Source organism: Centruroides vittatus, unplaced genomic scaffold (assembly GCF_030686945.1).
Source record: "Centruroides vittatus isolate TY-2023 unplaced genomic scaffold, ASM3068694v2 contig_983, whole genome shotgun sequence".
NCBI classification, from domain to species: Eukaryota; Metazoa; Arthropoda; class Arachnida; order Scorpiones; family Buthidae; genus Centruroides; species Centruroides vittatus.
Genome location: NW_027122654.1, coordinates 284,481 through 307,454, shown reverse-complemented (window position 1 = coordinate 307,454; position 22,974 = coordinate 284,481). Strand labels below are relative to the sequence as shown.

The 22,974-nt window shown below is 25.9% G+C and overlaps 1 protein-coding gene across 1 annotated transcript in view; it reads right to left on the bottom strand.

Annotated features, from left to right (window-relative positions):
- Nucleotides 1-17,780, bottom strand: part of LOC136985944 (ras-specific guanine nucleotide-releasing factor 2-like) — a 138,037-nt gene extending 120,257 nt beyond the window's left edge. The window contains 1 exon segment of the mRNA XM_067283361.1: nucleotides 17,272-17,780. Coding sequence (XP_067139462.1) covers nucleotides 17,272-17,538 — 267 coding nt within the window. The 5' untranslated portion in view covers nucleotides 17,539-17,780.
- Nucleotides 17,781-22,974: the final 5,194 nt, after the last annotated feature.

The window sequence follows — 22,974 nt, the reverse complement described above, 5'->3', positions numbered from 1 at the left end:
TAATATTCATTTTGCGATAAGAATTACATATTGAATAATTTACAACTAGAGATAAAAACATTTGATATTCTGAAACTAATATAGTAAAACCTGCCCAAAACGGAACCTGGAATAACACGGAAACCTGCTTAAACGAGAAAAGTTCTACGAAATGGAACGATTTTCTTCATTAAAAATAAAAAAACTGCTCAAAGCGAAAACTTGCCAAAGCGGAAAAATATTTAGTACTGTGCGATTCCGGTTTTCGTAGGTTTTATTTAAAGTAAAACTTGTATAAAACCAATATTTTTAAATAGAGAAAATCGTTCCGTTTTTCCCATTTAAGCAGGTTTCCATGTTATTTAGGTTCCATTTTGGACAGGTATTACTGTGTACAATTTTCCCGCTTCTAATATATCAAGATATAGTTGCTGTTTTTGTGGGAAATGACTAATATTCGAACTTCTGCAGCTATAAAATATTCTTCACAATTTTATTTGATTAAAAAAAATTCTAGTATCATTTGCGAGTGAAAATTCGATTTTATGGTTATTAAAGAAAGCTAGATTTTCTACATTCGGTAGTAGAAGTGCTACATTTTAAAAATCATTAACACTAGAATTTATTTAGGAAAAAATTAATAATAATAAATATGGATAAACTAGACTCAAATATTTAATTATTAGCGATAAACAATAAAATTTTAATTATTTTATATTAAAAAATTACTAACATTATAAAATTCCGTTTAAAAATTTACGTAATAATGCATTATTATAATATTAAACAACAAAATTAAAAACTTTTATGACGTAATAATGCTTTAGGAAAAAAGTCGCGTGATTTTTTGGGAAACAACGAGAAAATAATCACCTTTAAAATGACGCAATAATGTGTTTTCAAGCACGTCACTTTCAAATTATCATTACGTCATTATTGTCGTACAAAATTCACGTGAATTTTACATTAAAAAATAGTGACGCAATAAAAAAGTTTTTAAATGCCGTAATGTGTGTTTCGTAATAAATACTACGTGACTTCGAACAACAGGTGTGACGTAATGAAAATTTTAATAAAATGATTTAATGACACGTTTTTACATTAAATTATTCAACGTTTTTACAGTAATAAAACAACAACGCGTGATTTTTAACAATTAAATGACGCAATCTCATGCTAACATTTGCTTGCAGAAAATAAATTTAAATACATTAGCTAGCATTTTATAGTAAGATTTTCAGCATAGAATAATTTCTTTAACAGAAAACCTTTTAGTCAGAAAAATAATAACAATAATAATAACCAAGTTTAGGAAAAATAACGAAAATACATGATGCATTAACAAAAAATGGAACTTGCTAACATTTACATTAGAAGACACTATTTTAATAATTTTCTTCACTTTAATGGTCTACTTGCCTCTTTTGAAAGCTTTCACATAAAATTTCTATTTAATTCTTCAATAATAATAAACAGAGAAAAAATACGTAAGAAATTAAATTTATGATAAAAGTCAATTCGTGATGGATGTCAGAATATTTTTTTTTAAATAAATTTTCAGAAGTATCATATGTAACCTAAAAGCAATACTTATTAAGTGAAAATAATAATGACTCTAAGTTAAACAACAATAAAAAAAAAAATAATAATAAATTCTGTCCTATATAAAAGAAAAATAATAATAAAATCAATTTGAAAATGTTTATATTACGTAACAGGATCTTACGATATTTTTTTGGAGATAAAAATACTATAAATTAACAAATTAATGAAATTTTTAGGTTAGGTTGTGGTATACTTAAAGTTAGGTTCTTTTACAGATTACGTGAATTCGTTTCGCTGATTGGTTGGAGGCGTGAACAAATAACGACAGGCGTGATTATCAAGATGCGAATTACGTCGCGACGATTTAAATCTTACTTCTACCAATCACAGCATTATCCTCGTTTACGCTAATCGTGCGTATTGTTACGTTGTTTCACTTTCAACCAATTAGCGGAATGACCGCAATTACCTATTAAAAAAAGGTGTTAACTTCTAGAATAAAGCAATTAAAATATTACACTACCAAAAAATGGATATAATAAATTGCGTGTATATAAAAAGTAATATAAAATTCTATTAATAAATTTTTTAAAAATTTAGTTTAGCAATAAAACAATTTTTCAATCGCCTCCCCACTGGAAAAAGAAGAGTCTAGTTTTATTTTTCTTTTACAAATAATTCAATCTAGAGCATTTTCTTTTAAATTGGAACCCAATCACAACGTTATTTTTTTTATATTTTATTTTTCTAAACATCGATTGACGCTTCCTCTAGAGATTTCCCTCTATTAAAGGGGAGGTAAGTTTAGAGGAGAACAGATAAATGTCTTTATAATGTGTCAACTCCTCTCAATACGACCTGAGGCATTTCCATTGTCGCTTCCACTCTGACAAGATTTAGATAATTATAGAATATCTTTTTTTATTATTATTATTTTTTATCTATAAGGACCGAATAGTTTTTTAAATGACGTATCGTGATCGCCTTAACTTTTTAATACAGTTTTTATATATAAATGATAAAGTTAAATGAGTAAACTAATTGCTACTTCAGTAAAGTTGTTTTTTTCTACGTCTACTTTGCTGCAAGGTAATCTAATTAAGTTTAAAAACTAAATTTATATTAAAAAATTTTGTAAAGTTTTAAATAAAAAAAATCTTACAAAAATCAATATTAATATGTTTATAGAGTAAAAAATAATACATTTTCTCTTTATAGAGGTATCATTTCATCTCTTCTCTACTAAAACAGTGAAGAGGAGAAGGAAGAGGATGAGGGAAAATAGTACCAACGAATTACGATTTATAACTGTGGATCTGAAAATTATAAATTCGCTAGGGAAATTAATCGATAAGACATTATTTTAACTACGTAATTAAGTTAAAAAGACGAAGAGATAAGAGTAACAAAACTAAATTATCTCGGAACAATGTAAGCATTCTTGATATTAAGAATTTAATTGTATTTTGTTAAAAGTTTCATTTTTTTAATAGTTTTTAAGCATCTTCCAAATATTATTAAATTAAATCAAGAATATTCTGTATTTAACAGTTTTTAACAGTTGTATTTTAACAGTTACAACAAGAAACTTGTATGATCAGTTACTCAGAATCATTTTTCATCAAATGCTTTGGAAAAAAATCGTAAAAACTATGCTTTGAAATCTGCCTTAAGTAGTTTAATATCCATAATCGAGTACATGGTTATTATAATAATTAAAATAAAATATTTTCTAAGTATTATTACTAAAATATAAAAGTTGTGCTTGAAGGTCTGAGGAATGAAATATCTAATTGCTGCGGAACAGTATTTAATATATTTACAGTTTAATAATTTATTATTAAATAATTTACTGAAAAGGTATGCAACGAGCTACCATTTTGTTTTTCAATTATTTCTTATAATTTAATCAAATTTTAACCTAATTTGCGCGACATCTAACATAGATATAAGCCTATATTCATGTAATCCAAAAAAGCATTTGTCGAAAAGTAGGATTAAAATTTTGCGGTAGATTTTTCGACAATGACAAAAGACATAAAAATACACTTATAAAAAGAAAATAAATAATAATAAAAACTATAATTCAGAAAATATAATCCTCGGTACGGAATTTAGGTAAGTCATAGAACAAATCCCAGAGGTAACCGGAGATAAAATAAGTTCTGATCGATTTTATATCAGAACGGGTTGCGATAAAAAGTGTTTAAAAAATAAAAAAAATTACTACAAATGGATTAATATATGTAAGAAAAAGAATAAAGAAAGTTTTACAAAATAATCACATTTTTAGGGAATTTTTTGGAAAAAATAGGGAAAAAATCTGACAAAAACAATCTAAAAATGATCTCATTAGTTGAAAAGTCAAACTGAACCCAGAAAGCATCTACTGCTATAAACGAAGAACGTTCATTAAGGCAAGTTGGTCTTTAATAAGAGAACAAATGAAGAAAAATAAAATAAATTTCATATCGAATATTTTTTGAAAAGATTTTAACTTGCTAAAAATATTTAAAATACTAAAACAATTTCGAATTTTTCTTCCTTTTCTTTCCATATAATTGTGTGAATTAATGTTTGAAAGCTTTAAAAAATCTTTCAATCGTAAAAGAACGTTATGGTAACGAGTAAACCTGTCTGTTTGTCAAATATTCAAATCGAAAAATTCTACATATCTGTATTAAAAACATGTGTATATGTGTAATTTATATAATTACAAGTTAGGATTTTAAATTTATTTTGATTAAAAAATATACGTAAAGTAAAATTAAATGGTTTATTTTTCTTCACCTTTTAAAAGAAGGAAATTGAATTTTTCAGAAATATTTATTCTATCGTAAAATTATTTCTTGAGAAATGAATATTTTAAAAAAAAATATTTTCCCTCCTAACTTATTTCTTATAAATATAATTGAATTTGGTTCGTGAATACATCTTTTTTGATTTTAATATTATCTGTATTAAAAAATCCGCATCGAATTAAATTATTATATATAATAAAATAAAATATTGTAACGAGAAGAATTAGATTTATTTATAATTTCATTTCTTGTTGTTTAATACATTATTTTTATATATAAGATTCACTTTAAAAAATAATGTTGACAAGTAGAAACAATCATTAAGACTTTCACAAAGAAACAAAGAAAATATCCCCACTCAAGATACAAACCCTCCTATCTCCCCTCCTCCTTGTATTATAATCTTCAAAATTTTATGGCATTAATGGCCCGTACATAGAAACATTTCTGCCAAATTTGAAAATTTTTGGTCCATAGGGTCGTGAGATATAAAGCAAATAATAATTGTAGAGGGTTTCGAATGGATGTAATCCCGAAAAATATTGTTATAACTCTTTAATTATTCCTCATTCAGCAGTATAAATGAGAATTATTACGTAAATGAGGACTAATTATTCTTATCAATGAGAAATAATAACAAATTATGAGTAATTCATGCCCCTAAATGAATAAAAATACCATGTATGAAGAATAATTCATGCCATCATTAGGAATAATAACAGGATATATTCAGAATAATTAAGAAGTTAATTATATAACTTTACAATAAAAATAACAGAACAAAAAACGATACAAAAATAATGAGTTTAATGAGAAATAATAGCAAGAATATTCGATATAAATAATTATATAAAGTCATTAGATATGAATAACGTCAGAAAATACTGGTTATTGTTGAAAAATAATCAAATAAATCAATGTAAATTAGGAATAATAGCAGGAAAAATTGAACATAAATAACGAGTTAATTATGTAATATTATGGGAATGAATAACAGCACAAGGCAATGTATAGGCTCAAGAACACAAGAAATAATAAATAAAAAATAATAGACAAAAACAATAAAAATCAATCGAGAACAATGACACAAAACAATGAGAATAATAGCTCAAGGTATTGGGTAAAAGTAAGAAACTAAAACAGATAAGGAAACAATAGCTGTAAATGTCTCGTCGAGATAGTGTATACCTACATTGTGACGTCAATTCGACGCCATTTTTTTACCTTTTGTAAATTATAAAAGTGAAAGTGTGACGTTGTACTGACGTAAACGTATACACTCGCTCAACAAAAAGAGAAGATTTAAGGAGCGTAAGGTAAAAGCTTTTGTACGATACATTAAGCATAAATAAGGAATAATAGAGAGAGAAGAAGGAAAAGAAAAGGCATAAATAAGGAACAATGATACGAAACAATGAATGCTCTTGATATATATTTAGTTAAGAAACCTTAAACAAAAATAGGACATGAAGAGAAATGAGAAACGACATAAAATAAGAGGGGAAAAAAGGATAAAAACAACAGAGAAAAGCGTTTTACAAAAGGAATACAATTGAACAATAACTGTCTTTCCTCAATTGTATTTAGTTTACGTGTATTTTTATACAATGCATCACAATATAATTCTTTCAAATGGCATAAGAACAATAAAAAAAGTCAACTTTTGCATGTTTTAGAACAATAAAATTTACTTATAAAGGCGAATATATGTAAAACTCTTCCATTTTTATGGAGAAAATTTTGAAAATTTTAAGTTATACAAAGAAGATACCATCGTATAAAGAAGGATTCTTACGTAAACATTCCGACGTAAAAAATAAATTTATATTTATTATATTTTTAGAATAATAAATTAAAATATATGAATAAATTTTGTAATCGCAATTATTAACGTACGCAAGTATAACGTATCGATTCGTGTATAGTGGCAAAATAAGCGTTTTATTCGAAGTAATAAGCGAACACAGCGCCAATTTTGCAACTATAGTTTATTTATTAAGCTAATTTTTTTAAATTTTAAGCTAAATTATTACGAATATTAAAGAAAATCTCGAATTTCTATATAACAAAATTAAACTTTTAGAGCCAAGCTAAATAAACTTTAAAAAAAATTCCAGCAACGAGTTGCCTAACTTTCCCGGCAAGAGTTACAATTGCGTGTTGCTCCATATTAAATAAGATTTTAGTTAAAAACCATTTATATTATTAATTATTATAGAATGACAAAAAGCTTAATTTTGAGGGTAGAGATGAGTTTTATAAAAAAAATAAAAAAATAAAAAAAATTGTAAACGATAATAACGAGTGAATTCATCGTTAAGTCCGACCTTTCTCGAGATACGACACGTGATTCCCCCTTTATCTCCACACTCTTCCATCTTTAACCACTAAAATTTAATAGCACCAATGCTCCTAATATACAAACTTCCCTGCAAAATTTCAGAAATTGAGACAAAAAGCGCAGGAGTCATTAACCTTTAAATTGGGTCAACCTGTGTAAACGGACCAAATATTTATTCTGGTTTAGTAGGTTTCTGTTTTGAACAGGTTCCTTTTAACACAGAAAATCGCTGCGTTGAGAAGAATTTTTCCCACTTAGGAAGGTTTCCGTTTTATTAAGGTTCCGTTTTGAAGAGGTTTTACTGTATTATTGTTAAAAAAGTAAAAAAGTTTAGAAGAAAATCCCCTCAAAGTGGAGCTATTTTATTACAGAAAAATGTAGAGGGGGAAAAAATCTTTCAAGTCACCTTAAAAAATTAATATGTCACTATTAAATTAAAGAGAAGTATCATAATCTAATATTAATCAAGCGTGTGTTATATAATCTACATCTGCATCACTTTAATTTTTTTATATTTTAGTATAAAATTTAAAAAGTGACACGTCATATTTTAAAATAATATTTCTTGTGTTTTCGTGTGTTATCAGCACGATTCATATTCATGTTTCTTTAATATATCACTATACAATTTTATACAAATTATATATTTTTTTTTTACGATAAGAATGCATGATTCTAGTAAATTAAACTGTCTTTTATGATTGGGATGCAATTTTAAAATTACTGATCTATACATTCTTACCGTCTGTCCGACTGTCTGACTATTGTTTGTACTTCGTTAATTTCGAGAACGGTGTTAGATAGATGACCGGTATTACTCCGTTACTATCAGGAGAAGTATGATATACAGGGAGAAGACACCAGACCATATATGGAAACTTTAAGGGTCGGAAACCTCGATTAACTGTGTACGCACTCCAAGTATGGACAAGAAGTCACGTGATTCTTTTTAAAATAAAAGATAATTAAAAATTGCAGCTCGGATTGTGACTTTGCCATAATAAATAATTTCGGTTTTAATCTCACATCTCGATTAACTGACTTTTGCGCTACCCTCTGTAATATAAAAATTATTAAATTTATGGGAAGAAATAGTTATTTTAGTATATTGTCTGACTTCTATATTATATTAGATATTATATAATACATCCAAGTAATTTGCATGTAGAGAATATGATGCACGATTGTACAGTATAGTACGCTGGTATGAAGTATATACACTAGAAAATTCAAAAAAATATATGTAAAATATTTAAAATATTATAATTATTGTATTATTTATTGTTTCTACGTAAAGATTTTTCGTTGTTTCTTCTCAAACTCGAGGAACTTCTTGAGTAAATTCTGTGCATCTTAAGCATCAGCACAGAAGTAATGCAAAAGAAATTCGAAGAGAGCATTAAATATTACCTAATAAAACATTTTTTCAATAACACGACGAAGCCTATCATCTTTTCAGAATAAAAAAACGTAAACAGAATTTTTTAAAACCTCTCTAAATCCGATTTACGAGACGATAAATGAGTCTGCCCTTAAAGCTTCTCTGTCGAGCTTGCGAGACTGACAGAGAAGAGACCATTAAGGGGCAAACGTGACAAAATTTTATCCCGTCGTTCCTACGTCGCTAAAACAACAAATTTGCAGAAAATTCTAAAAATATGCTTAAATTATTTCATATTTACAAGTTATAACGTTAATTATAAGCTAATATATCATCAAATCTGACGAGTATCATGTTGATTCTCGTGCACAGTAATGCTGGAAGATAATGATCTTATCTCATTTCTTCCTTGACAAACACTTCACAACATCATCTTCGATCATAACAACTGAAGAAATCTCAATAAAAAAAGTTCTCAAGATATTAGCTTGCTTCATGATGACTCTTCTTTCTGCAAAACTATTAAAAAAAGTACTTCAGCATCGTTCGTAATAAGTGATAAGTTCATCGTTCGATTTATATGTTTTTCTATGGAGCCACTCCATACACTATTAAGAAAAAAATGGATCCATTCACATAAAAATTATCAAAGAGTTATTGAGTTAAATACGACGTAAAGCAAGTGAAATTATTTCTACATCCTGATAAGAAATGTTTATTTTTATTATAGAAATTAATTATAATCGATTCTGCAAAGATTAAACTATTATTTTAAATTTAATTAACTTTCTTAATACCCAAAACTAACAAATTGATTAATTAAAATTATTTTTGTAATTTAATTATTTTTCATTCTTGATCAATACATATATACACATTAATTAAGAATTTATCACTCATGTTAAGTGATATTAATAAACAAAAATAAGGTTTGTGGTTTTACATGTAATTTCAACTATTTTTTTAGAGTTAAATAAAGATATTTATGGAAAAAAATGCATTTTTTAATCGTTTTCTACAGAAATCCTTACTAAATGAGTGACGGAAAATATTGTATTTACATGATAAGCTACGTAATCCACATGATAACATCACTTACGTTAGAGAAGATGAATCTAGATTAAGTGATGCTAGATAAGATAATGTAAACCTAATCAATGGGACTTATCTGAGATAGATTAAGAGGTTTCCTTGCAGAAATCCATTATCATGAGCCTATAAATGATTATTTCTCGGCAGTAAGTTTAACTTAAACTTCATACATTAAAGTCTCCGGAAGTTTAAGTTTTTAAAGGTAAAAAGCTAAAATTTTATAGTTTTTAGCTTTTAATTTAGTTTCTAAATGAGTAATTAAAGCATTAAACATTTATTTATAGAATTTTATGGTATGAAATTATTAAAAATCCAAATTTAATTTTGTCTATTTTAAGTTTGTCTTATAAGAATAATGCTTGTAAACTACCTAATATTCGAAAAATGCTCTAAAATTTTGCTTTAAATAAAATAAATTTTAGTTATTTAACAATATTTGGTAAATTTTAACTTAAAAATGGCATATTATTAATAAAAATTGACTAATTCTCGATATTTTTACGTGACCTAATAAGGATAAATGGAATAAAACGTAATTTGTTGCAGTCCCTAAATGACAATAAATAATTTAATAATAATATGAATATTCTATTTTTCATATTAGGAAAAAAACCAGCCTTGAAAATAGATTAGTAAACATCTTGCATGCTTATAAATTTATTTTAATGCATATTTATCATTTGTTTGTCAACATTGCATAGAGAAATTACAGTAACAATGCATATTAATCATAAAACCAGATGAATATTCCTAATAAATCAACATATTGCAATATAACATGTAGAATATGTAAACAATTGCCAAATTTATCCTATAATTCAGTTAAACGTAAACACGTAACATACTCTGCTGAACATTAAATCTTAGGGAAAAAAAATGCTGAAAAGAATTAATGTCTGAATAAATTTACATAAAAATTAAAATAAATATCAATGTTACTGAATTGTCATTTGTACAGAAAATATATCAAAATCTTTCAAGAATGATCGGATAAAGGAAAAATTCCCAGTAGAATCTACATACCCCTGTAAATCCCACTTTTCCTACTAGCTTACCATACGATCTGAATTTAATGTGATTAATAATAGCAATAATTACATAATTTAAAAATAAAATATTAAAATTTAAAAAAAATGTCTATAAGAAATATATAAATTTAAATTTAGTAATATTTAGAAAATTTTATTTTATTAAAATTTAGTAATTGAAGTTTGCAAACTGGAAAATTAGTCGATCTTTAAAGGGATTAAAGGAAAGACAGAAATTTATCCTTTCGATAAATAGAATTAAAATTAAGATTAATTTTACAAATTTTCGTTAACATAAATAGGATTTAATGACATTTATCAAATAGTTATTATTATTATTATTATTATATCTTTTTAATTTTAAATTATTATTCTCGAATTGTTGTTCAAAGTCTTCTTAAAGTTAAAATATGGATCCAGTTTCTTACTTAATTAAAAATTAACTAAGTTTTAATTAATTTTTATCATCAATTTGATTTATTTTGGATTATTTTTAGCATATTTTTCAATATATTTGTAGATAAGTTTTTAATGGGAAGATAAAGCATCACTAGTTAAAGCATCACATTTTCTAACTTTTCATCATCTTCATCCTTTGAACTTTTTCCATATTTTAAGTAAAAATTAACGAAGATTTTAAAATAAAATATATAAAAATAATTAAATTTAATAAAATAAAAGGCAATTTAGTCGATGTAGAAGCATCTCCACAGAAAAAAAAGCAATAAAAATTCGATTAAAAAATTATTTTCAGTCATATTAGTCTATTTTCCTTGTTTTATTGGAAATAAAAAAAATTACTTTTATATAATGTCTAGATTATATATATATAAAATAATAATAATAATAATAATTTCATCGAAGATTAAAACTCTAATAGATAAATAGAAAAAAGTAAAATTGAAACTTGGTCTCGTAGAAATAATTAATTACATGATTAAAATAAAATTAAAAAATAATGAAGTAAATTAAATGACCAGAAGAATAAAATTTGATAAACATATTTGGGATATTTTTAAACTTATTTTTTAATTTAAATAATATTAAGCTGATTAAATCATCATAAATAGAAAATTTTAATTTATATTTTTAATAAAATATTCACTAAACCTTTATTAAAATTAAGGAATTAATGAAGAAAAATATATTAGAGGCGTTATGCACCACTCGTCTCTTTTTTTAAGAGACTTTATAAGGGTAAAATCCGAATAAAACGTTGTAACCTGTCAAAAACGGACGGAAATTTCCTGCTTTTGCAGGTTTCCGTTTTATACAGAGTTGTATTTTATTAATGTTGTGAAAAATCTTACAATTCATCAACCTGCTTAGTATAAGTGCCAAATAATTCCTTTTACTCAGGTTATGTTACGCAAATGATGGGCAAAATGTCTTGGTTTCTGCTTTAGACAGGTTTCAGTTTCGTATAGGGTCGGTTTTAAGCAGGTTAATTTACTGTATTGAAGTATATAAAAATGTAATGATTAACTAGAGGAAAGATCACGTGATAATTAAGATTTCAGGAAAAATATAATAAATTTCAACTTAATAATAATTTTAATGATAAATTATAATTAAAACAAGCGATAACACGCAAAAAATCTCAAATTTGAAGCGTGGAAACGTGATAAAAATACGAAAAAATCTTAGTTAATATAAAAGAAAATTACAATAAAAAATTAAAAATAAAGTAAAATAAAATAAGATTCAATTTTTTAAAGAAATTTAATAATTTTTTAAATTAATTATTTAATGATTTTCACTAAAATAAACACATCATCATCTAATAATCCGCAGGAAAAACCTAAAGTTTGTTTGATGTTCATCATTGGAATCAATATATTTTTAATGTCATTCAGGATGCCCGGGAGGAAACGATTGCAATGATTTGATATGATTTTCTATCCCTGGCTAGAGGCTGATGATCATCTGTATCTAGAGCGAAAACACATTTTGTAAGGTTTATGTTACCCTGAACATCGAATACAATACCCTAAACATTAGTCATTTAATAATAATCCGGTTATATTTGTTGCCATATGTTTCATTATATGATTAAAACAAATGACATAAATGACAAGTTCCAAAAATAGCATTTTCAATTAAACATTTGTTAACGCTTTCGCAGCTTGAACTAGTTAATTGTGCAGGAGAGGTATACGTAAATATCTACACATACACTTTTGAAAAGATCGTTTTTATCGGGTCCAAAACCCTGTTTAGAGTCAAATTTCTGCCAAAATATCGCGCCTAAGCGGGCCAAGATTTAATCAAATATAAATTTATTTAAATTTGATTAGGGGGTCGAACGATTTCAAAAATCTAGACTGAAAGCGTATGTGTATGTGTTTATATGATCGATCAACCTGTAAACGATGTTAGCGGATGCTGAATCCTCTAAAGAAGTTTAAAGTGCTTCCATTGATACACTAAAAACAGTTTTAAGCTTCTTTTCTGGATAAGAAGAGCGAGATGCGATCCTATCTGCGACTATACCCAACATAAAAACAAGCAGTTTATACAAATAATTTAAGGATTTAACAGCAAAGAACCCAGTTATCTGCGGAATAAAATGACATAGATGATGACGATGATGACGATGACGACGATGACGATAAAGAAACTTGATATTGCACACGTGCTTTCACTTTTATGTAGCCTTAACCAACTACAACTTGGATGCTGATGCTCAATAAAGATTAATTGTGATTCATTAGTAAAGAGTACACGCTTCTACTGATTGTGGAATCATGTAACGCAATCTTGACAGCATCCATATTTAATAATCTCCATCATCTTCTGGATTGTGTGGTGCTCATAACTAAGTTTTTCGTTGCTAGTATACGATAAAGAACCGGATAAATTGAAGAAAACTTCATAAGTAATGGATAATGATGCCGTACTCATACAGCTTCTTTGATCAATCAATATCTTGAAAGCCCGCATGAACTATTACTATTTACTCATCTAATCCAAATTAAAAAACTAAAAAAAAAAGTGTATAAATGCGAAGATTGGGTTTATCTTTCTATTTTTCTATATAAAACTACGAGAAAATTAATAAATCTGACAGGATGAGAGTCCTTATTGTTTCTACATTTTCTAACATCAAATCTGATATAAATTTTACAATCAATGCCGATTTTTCGGCATTGCTTGTAAAATCCGGCGTTAAAAATTAATTTTTCGTATAATATATTATACAATATTTTAAGTATTCTACACTACAAGCTGTTCAAAAGTCAGTTAATCGTTTTTATTTTGCGTGTTCCAAGGTACTGTACTGTACTATATACGTAAACATGAATCAGAGTTCAGAAATACGTTTTATTCCCTTACGAAATTATTGAAAATATAGATTAATTATATGGATAAGACAGCAATTTATTCTTTACAACGATTAACTGAATTTTGAATCACACTGTTTATGTATCATAGTGTAATTTTACAGTATTACATAACTCTAAACAGTGCTATAAATGAGTGAATAACACCATTACAATACTTTATTTATCATCAGAAAGATAGAAAATCTTGCTACTGATTTCATTCTACTGTAGGTCTGTCAATAGCAATCTTTCAATATGGTAAAGGTAGGGCTTAATTTGCATATAAGCTAAACAAGCTACAGCTTAGGACCTCGCGTTATGAGTCTACAGCACATTTTTATATGTATCCTTATTTGATAGAAAGGCTTTTTAAATATTAAGGCCACAACAGGTCTAAGTCCAGCCTAGGTTATTAACGAATGTTTTTATTATATATTTACAATTATTTTATGATATTCATATATTTTAAATATGTAAAACTTATGATTTTGGATAAAATTTTGAATTTCTGTAGGAAAAAATAAAAAATAACTTATTTTACATCTTATTTTGAACATGAAAAATTAGTATTTATTTGCCCTTGAGTGTTCAAAATGTAAATTTTTACAGAATTTACACAATTTTGCTTCGAAATTCAATATTAAATCATTAAATTCTTATTTAAAAACATAATCGTTTTTTATAAACACCATTTATCAGTTTTAAAATCCATAAAAGAATAGAAAAACTTCATACATTTTGAATAGAGAATGCAACACAAACTTAAGAAAATTAAATTTAATGATAAATAAATAAGATTTCCATACGAATATCCTAATATTCTTCCATTTAAATATTTGAAAATTCCCATACGAATTTACAGTTAATGTTATTTAAAAAAATAGTAATAAAAATTTAGTGAATAAACACATTAATGAGTGGATAAGAAAGAGTAAACGGCTAAGAATTTATCATTAATAATACATCATGCAGAAAGGCAACAATTAAGCCAAAAGTTTCACTATTGAATAATAAATAAATGAATATTTTACTAGAAAATTAAAATATTTATCTATTTATCTTACATGCCTTTCCTCTTCTATAAATCTCCATGATAAATATTATAGAAAAATATAGAGTCTTCTTATATAAATAAAAATATGTTAAAGAGCTAATTCTACAGTAAATATATTCTTTAATCATCTAAACTTTGACATTATAAAGTTATTAATTAATTAAAATCACAAGAATAATTATAATTAGTAGATTTTCTAATCAATAATGAGTTTTAAAAAGTTATGTTATAAATCTTTACAAGTTATTTTAGATGATGATAAATGGTTTAAAAAATATTGAATTTTTTAAATTTATATATTATTTCTAAAAGATTTTTCTTATAAAAAATATAATTTAGAGTATATAAATAATTAAAACGTCATTAACACTGTTGGGGTGGTTGTTTAGTGGATAAATTCATTAATTTTCTAACCATTATTCCGAGCATATACAAAATTTATTATTATTTTTTTATACAAATTTCTTTACTTTATATAAAATTAATTTGATTTTAAAGAAGAAAATAAATTCTAAATATAATTTATAAAATGTTGTAAATTAATTATTGATAAATTATATCAAGTTCATCAATTACAAGAAACCTTTCAAAGACAATACACCCCTGTAAATCCGTCTTCACTGTACGGTTTCTAAGATAAATTTTTTTTACTCCTTAATAAAATAATGTTTAAATGAGTATTAATTAAAATATTATTAAAATTTTGTCACGACAAAGGAAATATATTAATCTTTCAAGCGATAACAAAATTCAGAAAGAGAAATTAAAAGCTATAACGCAAAACTTAATGACAAAAATGGAGATGTAAAATGATTGCCTAAAGTTAAAAATCATCGTCACTACTACTTTAGAAATTGGCTATTTTTCCTTTCTGTAAATTCAACATCTATTAATAACCGTATAAAGTGTAATACAAAGTCTTTTCTTTTGAATTTTTAACAATATATTTAAAGAGATGAGAATAATAAATAAATTCTGTTCACTTACAATCGATTCCTTTAACCAATAAATCAAATAAGATAGTTTTAGGAGAGAAAAAATCGTAAAAAATCCGATAGATTTACAATATTTTATTATATTCTTTCTTCTTCAAGTTTTAAATTTAGAAAAATAAAAAAAAAACTTTTATATGTTAGAAACGTTTGCAAGGAAGAGTCCAGGAGAAAGATATTTCTCTTCCTCTTCTTCCTCTTCTCCTCTTTTTTTCTTTGCATTTTTTTTGCGGCTTAAAAAAATCGAAATATTGGGATTCTCAACCAATTTCCTATTTTCTGCAATCTTTCTTTTCGACTTTTTAGTAATTTACAGGTAATACTTTACTAGACTTATCGTGAGTTGAAGTTGAAATTGGAATTAAATTCATCTAAGATTTCAGAAGAAAATTAAGCGAAACATATTAAAATCTAACCTTAAACGAGATTAAAATACGATAAATTAAGTTATAAATTTTTTTTTATATATTTATGTACAGGGGGATTTTCTAAACGAAAAAATATTGAGAAAATTTGATAGGATCACTTTAATAGATCGACTAGAAAGCAATGTACCTTAATTCTATTGAGAATAACGAAATAAGATAAGACGAGATAAATGATCGAACATTATCACTAACATTGAGTAAGTTATTTTCCATCTCAGACTCGTTTTCTCGCTCAGAAAACATGACATCAATTAAGCATATACAGATACAAATTCTGTGTCTGCTTAAATTCTGCATCCGACTAAAATCCTCCATCCTCTCGTTGTTTGGCCTACTTAATCCTCATTTTAGTCGATTCTACATCATCTAATATGTTTGTTATTCAATTTAGGAAATCCTCTGCTTAACTTCTTCAATCAAATTCCTATTCTTTTAAATTTATCCTATTGAATTATCTACTACTGTAACTATCTTAGTAAAACTCTCTGTTACTTATTACTCGTTTTATCGTGTGTAATTTTTAATATTTATTCTAACGAGCTTATTATTTTATTATTATTTTTACTACTAAGTCTTTCGTTTTCTGATCAATTTTAGTATATTCCTTTCCTTAAACACGTTATCTTTATTGAATCCTTATCGCTACCCATTCTACGAATCCTCTATTTTTAGTATTATTTTTTAAATTTTCTCTATTAAATTTCTATACATTAACGATAGAATTATAAAAATTATCTAATATTCTTTCATATTTATCGTTTACTTAATCGAAATTTCTAATTTATCACATTAAATTTCAGTCTTTTTATTACCCTATTCTACTTAAGTCCGTTTCGTTATTCGTTCTATATTCACTCCTAAATATATTTTATTACTAAACCTAGTAAATTATTCGCCTTATTATTCTGTTGTTAAGACTTTACGTCATTTATTTATCCTAATAAATCTTCGTTTCTTATTCGTTCCATAAAAAAACCTCCGTTTCTCCTTCTCGCCCCTATAGAAAAAACCTCCGTTTTCTCGTTATTCACCACTATAAAACTCCGTTTTTTTCGCAATAACTACGTAAAAAAATCATTTTAAAATCGATTTTTATAAGATCCAGTAACAAAAAAGGGATTTTTCTGTACCATCCAGCATAACACGTTATTTTTCTTATCCCTACCCCCTGTTAGACCCCCTTCTACCAACCATGAAATTACTTTATATACACATAAATGGAGTACATATTGTCAAGAATAACAAAAAAATATAAGGGGAAACAAAAAGAACAGGTGGAAAACACAAAAAAGACCAGCACTTACTTGAGCACTACCACTAGATCTTCCAGTATTAGGAGTGATGAGTCGTTCACAATAACATCCCTCCAAAAAAATGACACCAGATAGTCTATTAGAATTTTCGTTTTCGTAATAAAAAAGTAAATTCTGATATAACACAAACCATCTCAGCTGCCACTTACTAGAATCGGTACTCTTTTTACACAAGTAACCTCTATAACCATTATCGTGTAATGCCTTATCAGCTAAAGTTAAGAGCTGCGATTCATTAAGTCTAAGATTTCTCTGCATGTCGTCGATTCACTATTTAATAACAGTGGCTAAACAGTCTGACTAACCAAACGATTCCACCGTACCATTTCATTTGGCAACAGGTACGACCGACGACCTGTGCTGTACTGTCTCTGCAACGTTCTGTCTCCAACTGCGAATCCACAGCACACACAACGCTCCACTCCAACCGGCTTCTGCTTGTTGCTTACAAGTAACGCATACTTGCACATCACACTGCAGCCGATACGCTCTCTCTCCCTCCTCTCTCTCTCTCTCCTTCTCTCTCTCTCGCTCTCGCTCCTCTTCATCTTCCTCCTCATCCACTTTCTTCCCCACTAACCTTACCTATTAATTGTTTAAATATGCATTAACTTCGCGTGATGAAGCGAATTTTTTTAAGTGTACACCCCTTACACGCATTACGCAATTAATATTAATTAATAATTAAGCCGATAATTGTAATTATCTCGAAATAAAAATTAGAAAAAAAAATCGTATTTTCGAGTGTCAAAATTTCAACGTGTATCTCCCGATTACTGACAAATTTTTATATATTTTTTAAGGAAATTTTCCTAAAAATACCATCGCAATACTAATTGCTGCTTATTAAAATATTTTTCAAATTATTATTGTGTTTAATTTAATTAAAAGCGCGCGCATAACTACGTTATTTGGAAGTTATTTAGTAATTACGTAACCTTTAAATCGCTTTTTTGTATGTTTTCTGCGTGCTGAAAACTGTAAAATTTCGCCTGGATAAATTTCGGATAGTTTAATTTAACCTGAGATCGATACGTCTCAGTAATAAGGCTGCTGGAAGTTTTGCATGCAGAAAAAAATTTTATGTAACATTTTATAGTAAAGTGCTGCTGTTATATAAATCATAGAAAGGTAAACGAAGATTTCAGCTTGCAGAAAAAGGTAAAAATCGAGAACCGGTGTCACCTGATCGATCAGTGTCACTATTGTTGACATGGAAACATAACCAGAAAATACAGGTATTTAATATAATCACCATCCATTTCTAGCAATGAGTAATGGTTTATGAAGGATGTAAACTATAAATTTAACACAAGTGATGATTATCTTATGTCGTATATGCTATTGCTACGTTTCAACATCCATTACGTTGCTGAAATGTATCCATTCTATACTATTTTATTCGGTATCGGGTTAGGGTCGGTCTAAGAAATATAATAATGTCGAATCATTCCAATTTTATACTTGAATATGTCCATTTCGTTGTTTGCCAAACACGGGACATATTGAAATTTTTCTTATTTTTTTTTTTCGTAAAATATACTTTATACGGAAATAAAATATTTTAAAATAACTTCTTTGTTATTGTGACTAAATTATATTCGCGAAAAAAAAACAGTAAAAAAAAAGTCATATTTTAACGTGTAAAAATACGAATCTTAATTAACTAATCGTCGTATGTTTTTTAAATATTTAAAACTTAAATTTGAATTTGAAAATTTAAACTTCGTACCGCAATTGGTTAATCGATAATAACGGATCGATGTTTGTTCTTTCTTTTTAAATTTGATTGGATAATATTTAGATATCGATATTCTTTGTTTACGTTGTTATAATAATTTTATAACTGAATTTTATATTTTGTTAAAAAGTAGTTTTATACTTGGATTGGTGAAAGAATTTCATTTATTTCTAATCAATGAAAGTTCACATAATTACGCACTCACGTTCCCATCTATTGCTATCGAATTATTTGCTTGGATAATTTTACTGAATTCGTTCTACATCTAATATTATTTACTCGGAACTTTGAAGATTAAATTAAAATTACTCTTTAAAAGTTAAGATATTTATTAAAATTCGTTAAAATTTTAATAAAAATAATAATTACAAAAAAAACACGTAAGGGGCGCTGTTGACCGTTAATGATGCCAGCCAGCGTTTTGATAAACAAAACCATAAAATTAATAAAGCGAATAATTAAAACTGAATACATTTAAAAAGTTTGTATCATATAAATTAATTTTAATTCATAAAATTAAATAATATTGAAAATATTTTAACTATTTTTACCATCTATTGATATTACTTTTAAAAATCAATCTACTGTCATTTATAATAAAATTTTTGTTAGTCCTTTCCTTTCTAAAAAAAAAACAAAAATTTTTAAAAATATATATTTTAAGATCGCTTGCAAAGCTTGAAAATTTTAAGCCAGATTTTCTAAACTTCTTTCGGTTCGCCAGCGAAACAAAAATATATTCAAGTTTTGATAGATTATTTTATATAAAAATAAAAAAATATATGAAAAGTCAACTTTCAAATATTCCAAACACGTAATTCCTTATGACTTTTAACATTATAATGCATTGAATGAATAGAAAAGAATAACGCAAATAACGGTTTTTATTTAAAATATAGGCATCGCAAGCCTATAAAATGTTACTTTTTATTTCTCCGAAAACTTATGAAATAATTCATTTTTTTACATTTTTATAATATAAAATTATATGGTTATCAACCATACTTAATTATATTTATTTTATTAAAGATAAATCAACAAAAATAAACTCAATTTTTAACCATTGGAAACGATATTAAAATAATATTTATGCAGCGGAAAATATAATAACAAATGTATAAAAAAATAAATAATAATAATTCGCCATTTATTAAATATATTAAATTTAGATATATCAACAAATTTTTCTGTTTTACTGCTGATTATGATAATATTGAAACAAAACAGATGTTGAATTAAATTAAATTCGAAGAAATTTATGCTTAGAAAATTTTAGTAATTAGTTTTAATTATTAAAAATTAAATTATTTAAAATTAATATAAGTGCTTTCTAAAATATATAAACAATGCAATAAATTTTAATTAATTTTTTAAATGTATAAATGCTTAAATTAATCTTTTAAAATTCCACATTTTATATACATACAAACTAAGCTTTTGAAGATTGTAATTTATAAAAAGTTGTAAACATTAAGCAGTTTTTACTGTTAAATAATACATTTTATTCTATTTTCAGTTACTGTTTAGTATTTTATCGGGGTATTTTCTAACTTTGTGCTTTTTCAACATTAAAAAAAAATCCTAATTTGAATCTTAATTTTTTTTTTAAAGTTATATTCTCACCGAGATATTGTACTGTTAATTTACTACAAATGGGTCTCTATATAGTATGATAGCTGGAGTTTAAGCAGAACATTAAACAGCAGGGAAGTTCATTCTATTCCCATTAGGGGTCTGTTTATTGCAATTTTCTTTTGCCTTCACACGCCAGAGAAATTTCTCCTTCACTAGTTAAATATACGTCAATAGGACAAATTTTTTAACTTAATATTTTAAGATAGGAAAATTTATATATATTTTCCGACCGAATTAAATAATTTACCGCTTTAACATCATCGGTAATGGTTCTTTACCTAACGTCATCCATCTTGTCTTTGAACTAACTGTCAATGCTAAGAATCGATTGATCTGCAGCTCCTTACACCTTTCTTCACCTGGATACCTGCACACGCGATCTACTTTACGTTTGTAAAATTATTTATATACGCTTTCGACCAGAACTAAAACATTATATTATACATTATTTTATTTAAAGAATACAAAACTTGAATTTAATTGAGATGTAATCTTTAGTATTTTATCATCCTTCATTCGTATTCTCCCCCCTCTCTTTCTTTATATATATAGCAAACCAAATATAGACAGGAAGTCCTCTGTCAGGATTAAGCGGCTTGTATTGACAGTCGGAGATGTCTTGGTGAGACAAAACACTTTCACTACTGTCTCTATAAAACAGTTTTATATATATATAAGGTGAATTACACGTTATCATCAACTGTTACGTAATTCTCCACACTTACATTGTAAAATTTGTAATAATTTCGCTGTATAAAGTACACACTTTTTAATTTTATATCTAAATAATTCACAGTTCCATCTACGTTACTATATTTTCACGAATAATCCTATGTTATATACTCAGCTCTTATGAAAGAAAGAGTAGAGTGTTCTTCAATATATTGTAACTATATATAAACTATCTTGTGTTATATATGTATATATGTTTCTTATAACACGCAATGTATATGTAGATAAATACATTGTAAATTTATCGAGAATGGGTAGAGATGTAAACATAATTGGTAATACAAACCTAATTCTGATGAGAAATATAAAAAAATTCTATCATTTACATTCACAATTATTTAAATATTTTAATTAAAAGAGTTATATCATGTTTATTAACCATTGCTTATACAGAGATAAGCTTTAACATATAAACACTAACAGGAGTTTTGTTATCTGTAAGATCTTATAAATATAGTCTACATGTAAAACGTAAAATTATATAAATTTTGACGATAGATGTTTCAATTAGGAAAATGATAGCAGATCACAGTTTTGAATGAAGTAGAAAATTATAAATATATAAATAAAAATGCTAACAAAATTAACACTTATAATTTAGTATTTTGGGGCAATCACAGATGAAATACTTCCATCTCCCCGAAAGCCATAAAAATAAATAAAATAAATAAATAAATAATCTAAATTGAAGTTTCTTTAGATATTATCATGTTTCTTCTCTATATAAAAAAAAAATTTTACAGGCCTTCTCTATATCTTAAGCTTGATCAAATGGACCTGATGACACACCTCTATCTTGTCCTATATAAAGAATATTTTTTATAATATAAATTTTTAATTTAATCTTAAAGTATTTGTACAACTACATATATTTTTATAACAATAATAATTGTGTATGTATATATTATATATATATATATATATACACAATTATTATATATATATATATATATATATATTACATCGTTAAAAGAAAATTTTAATTGCTGATTTGTTATGGAACAGATATTTGATTTTTATCTTTAATAAATATATAAAAATTATTATTTCTAGTAAATTTTAAAATTTACAGAATTTTTATTTGTTTTTTATTCTTTGAGATATGAATGTATTCTTTTTTAAATGTTCTATTGTAGTGTAACTTGAAAGAATTAAAATTAAACAAGATAAAAAAAACAGTTATAACAACAAAAAATAGAACATCTGTTCTGGTATTTCTAAAAAAGCAGAATGGAAACATGAGTGTTTTTTTTTCCAACTGGAATCTAGTTAATAGTTGAACCAAAATTCTGATATTTTTATCCACAGAAATGTACATTTAATAAATAAATTGCAAAACAGTTTGTTTCTTTTAAGCTCATTTGAATATCTCCTCTTGATACAAACATCGCTGGGTTCAATAGTTTTACGTCACAAAGATGAAATTATTTCTAAATTAATTAAATTATAACGAATAATCATTTAATAAAATAATAAATTTTATTACGATTTTTATCAGTGAAAATATAAAAATTACGACAAATGTATTAATTAGACAAAATCGAATTTATTAATTATACCAAAACGCCATCTGTTGAATGTAATAT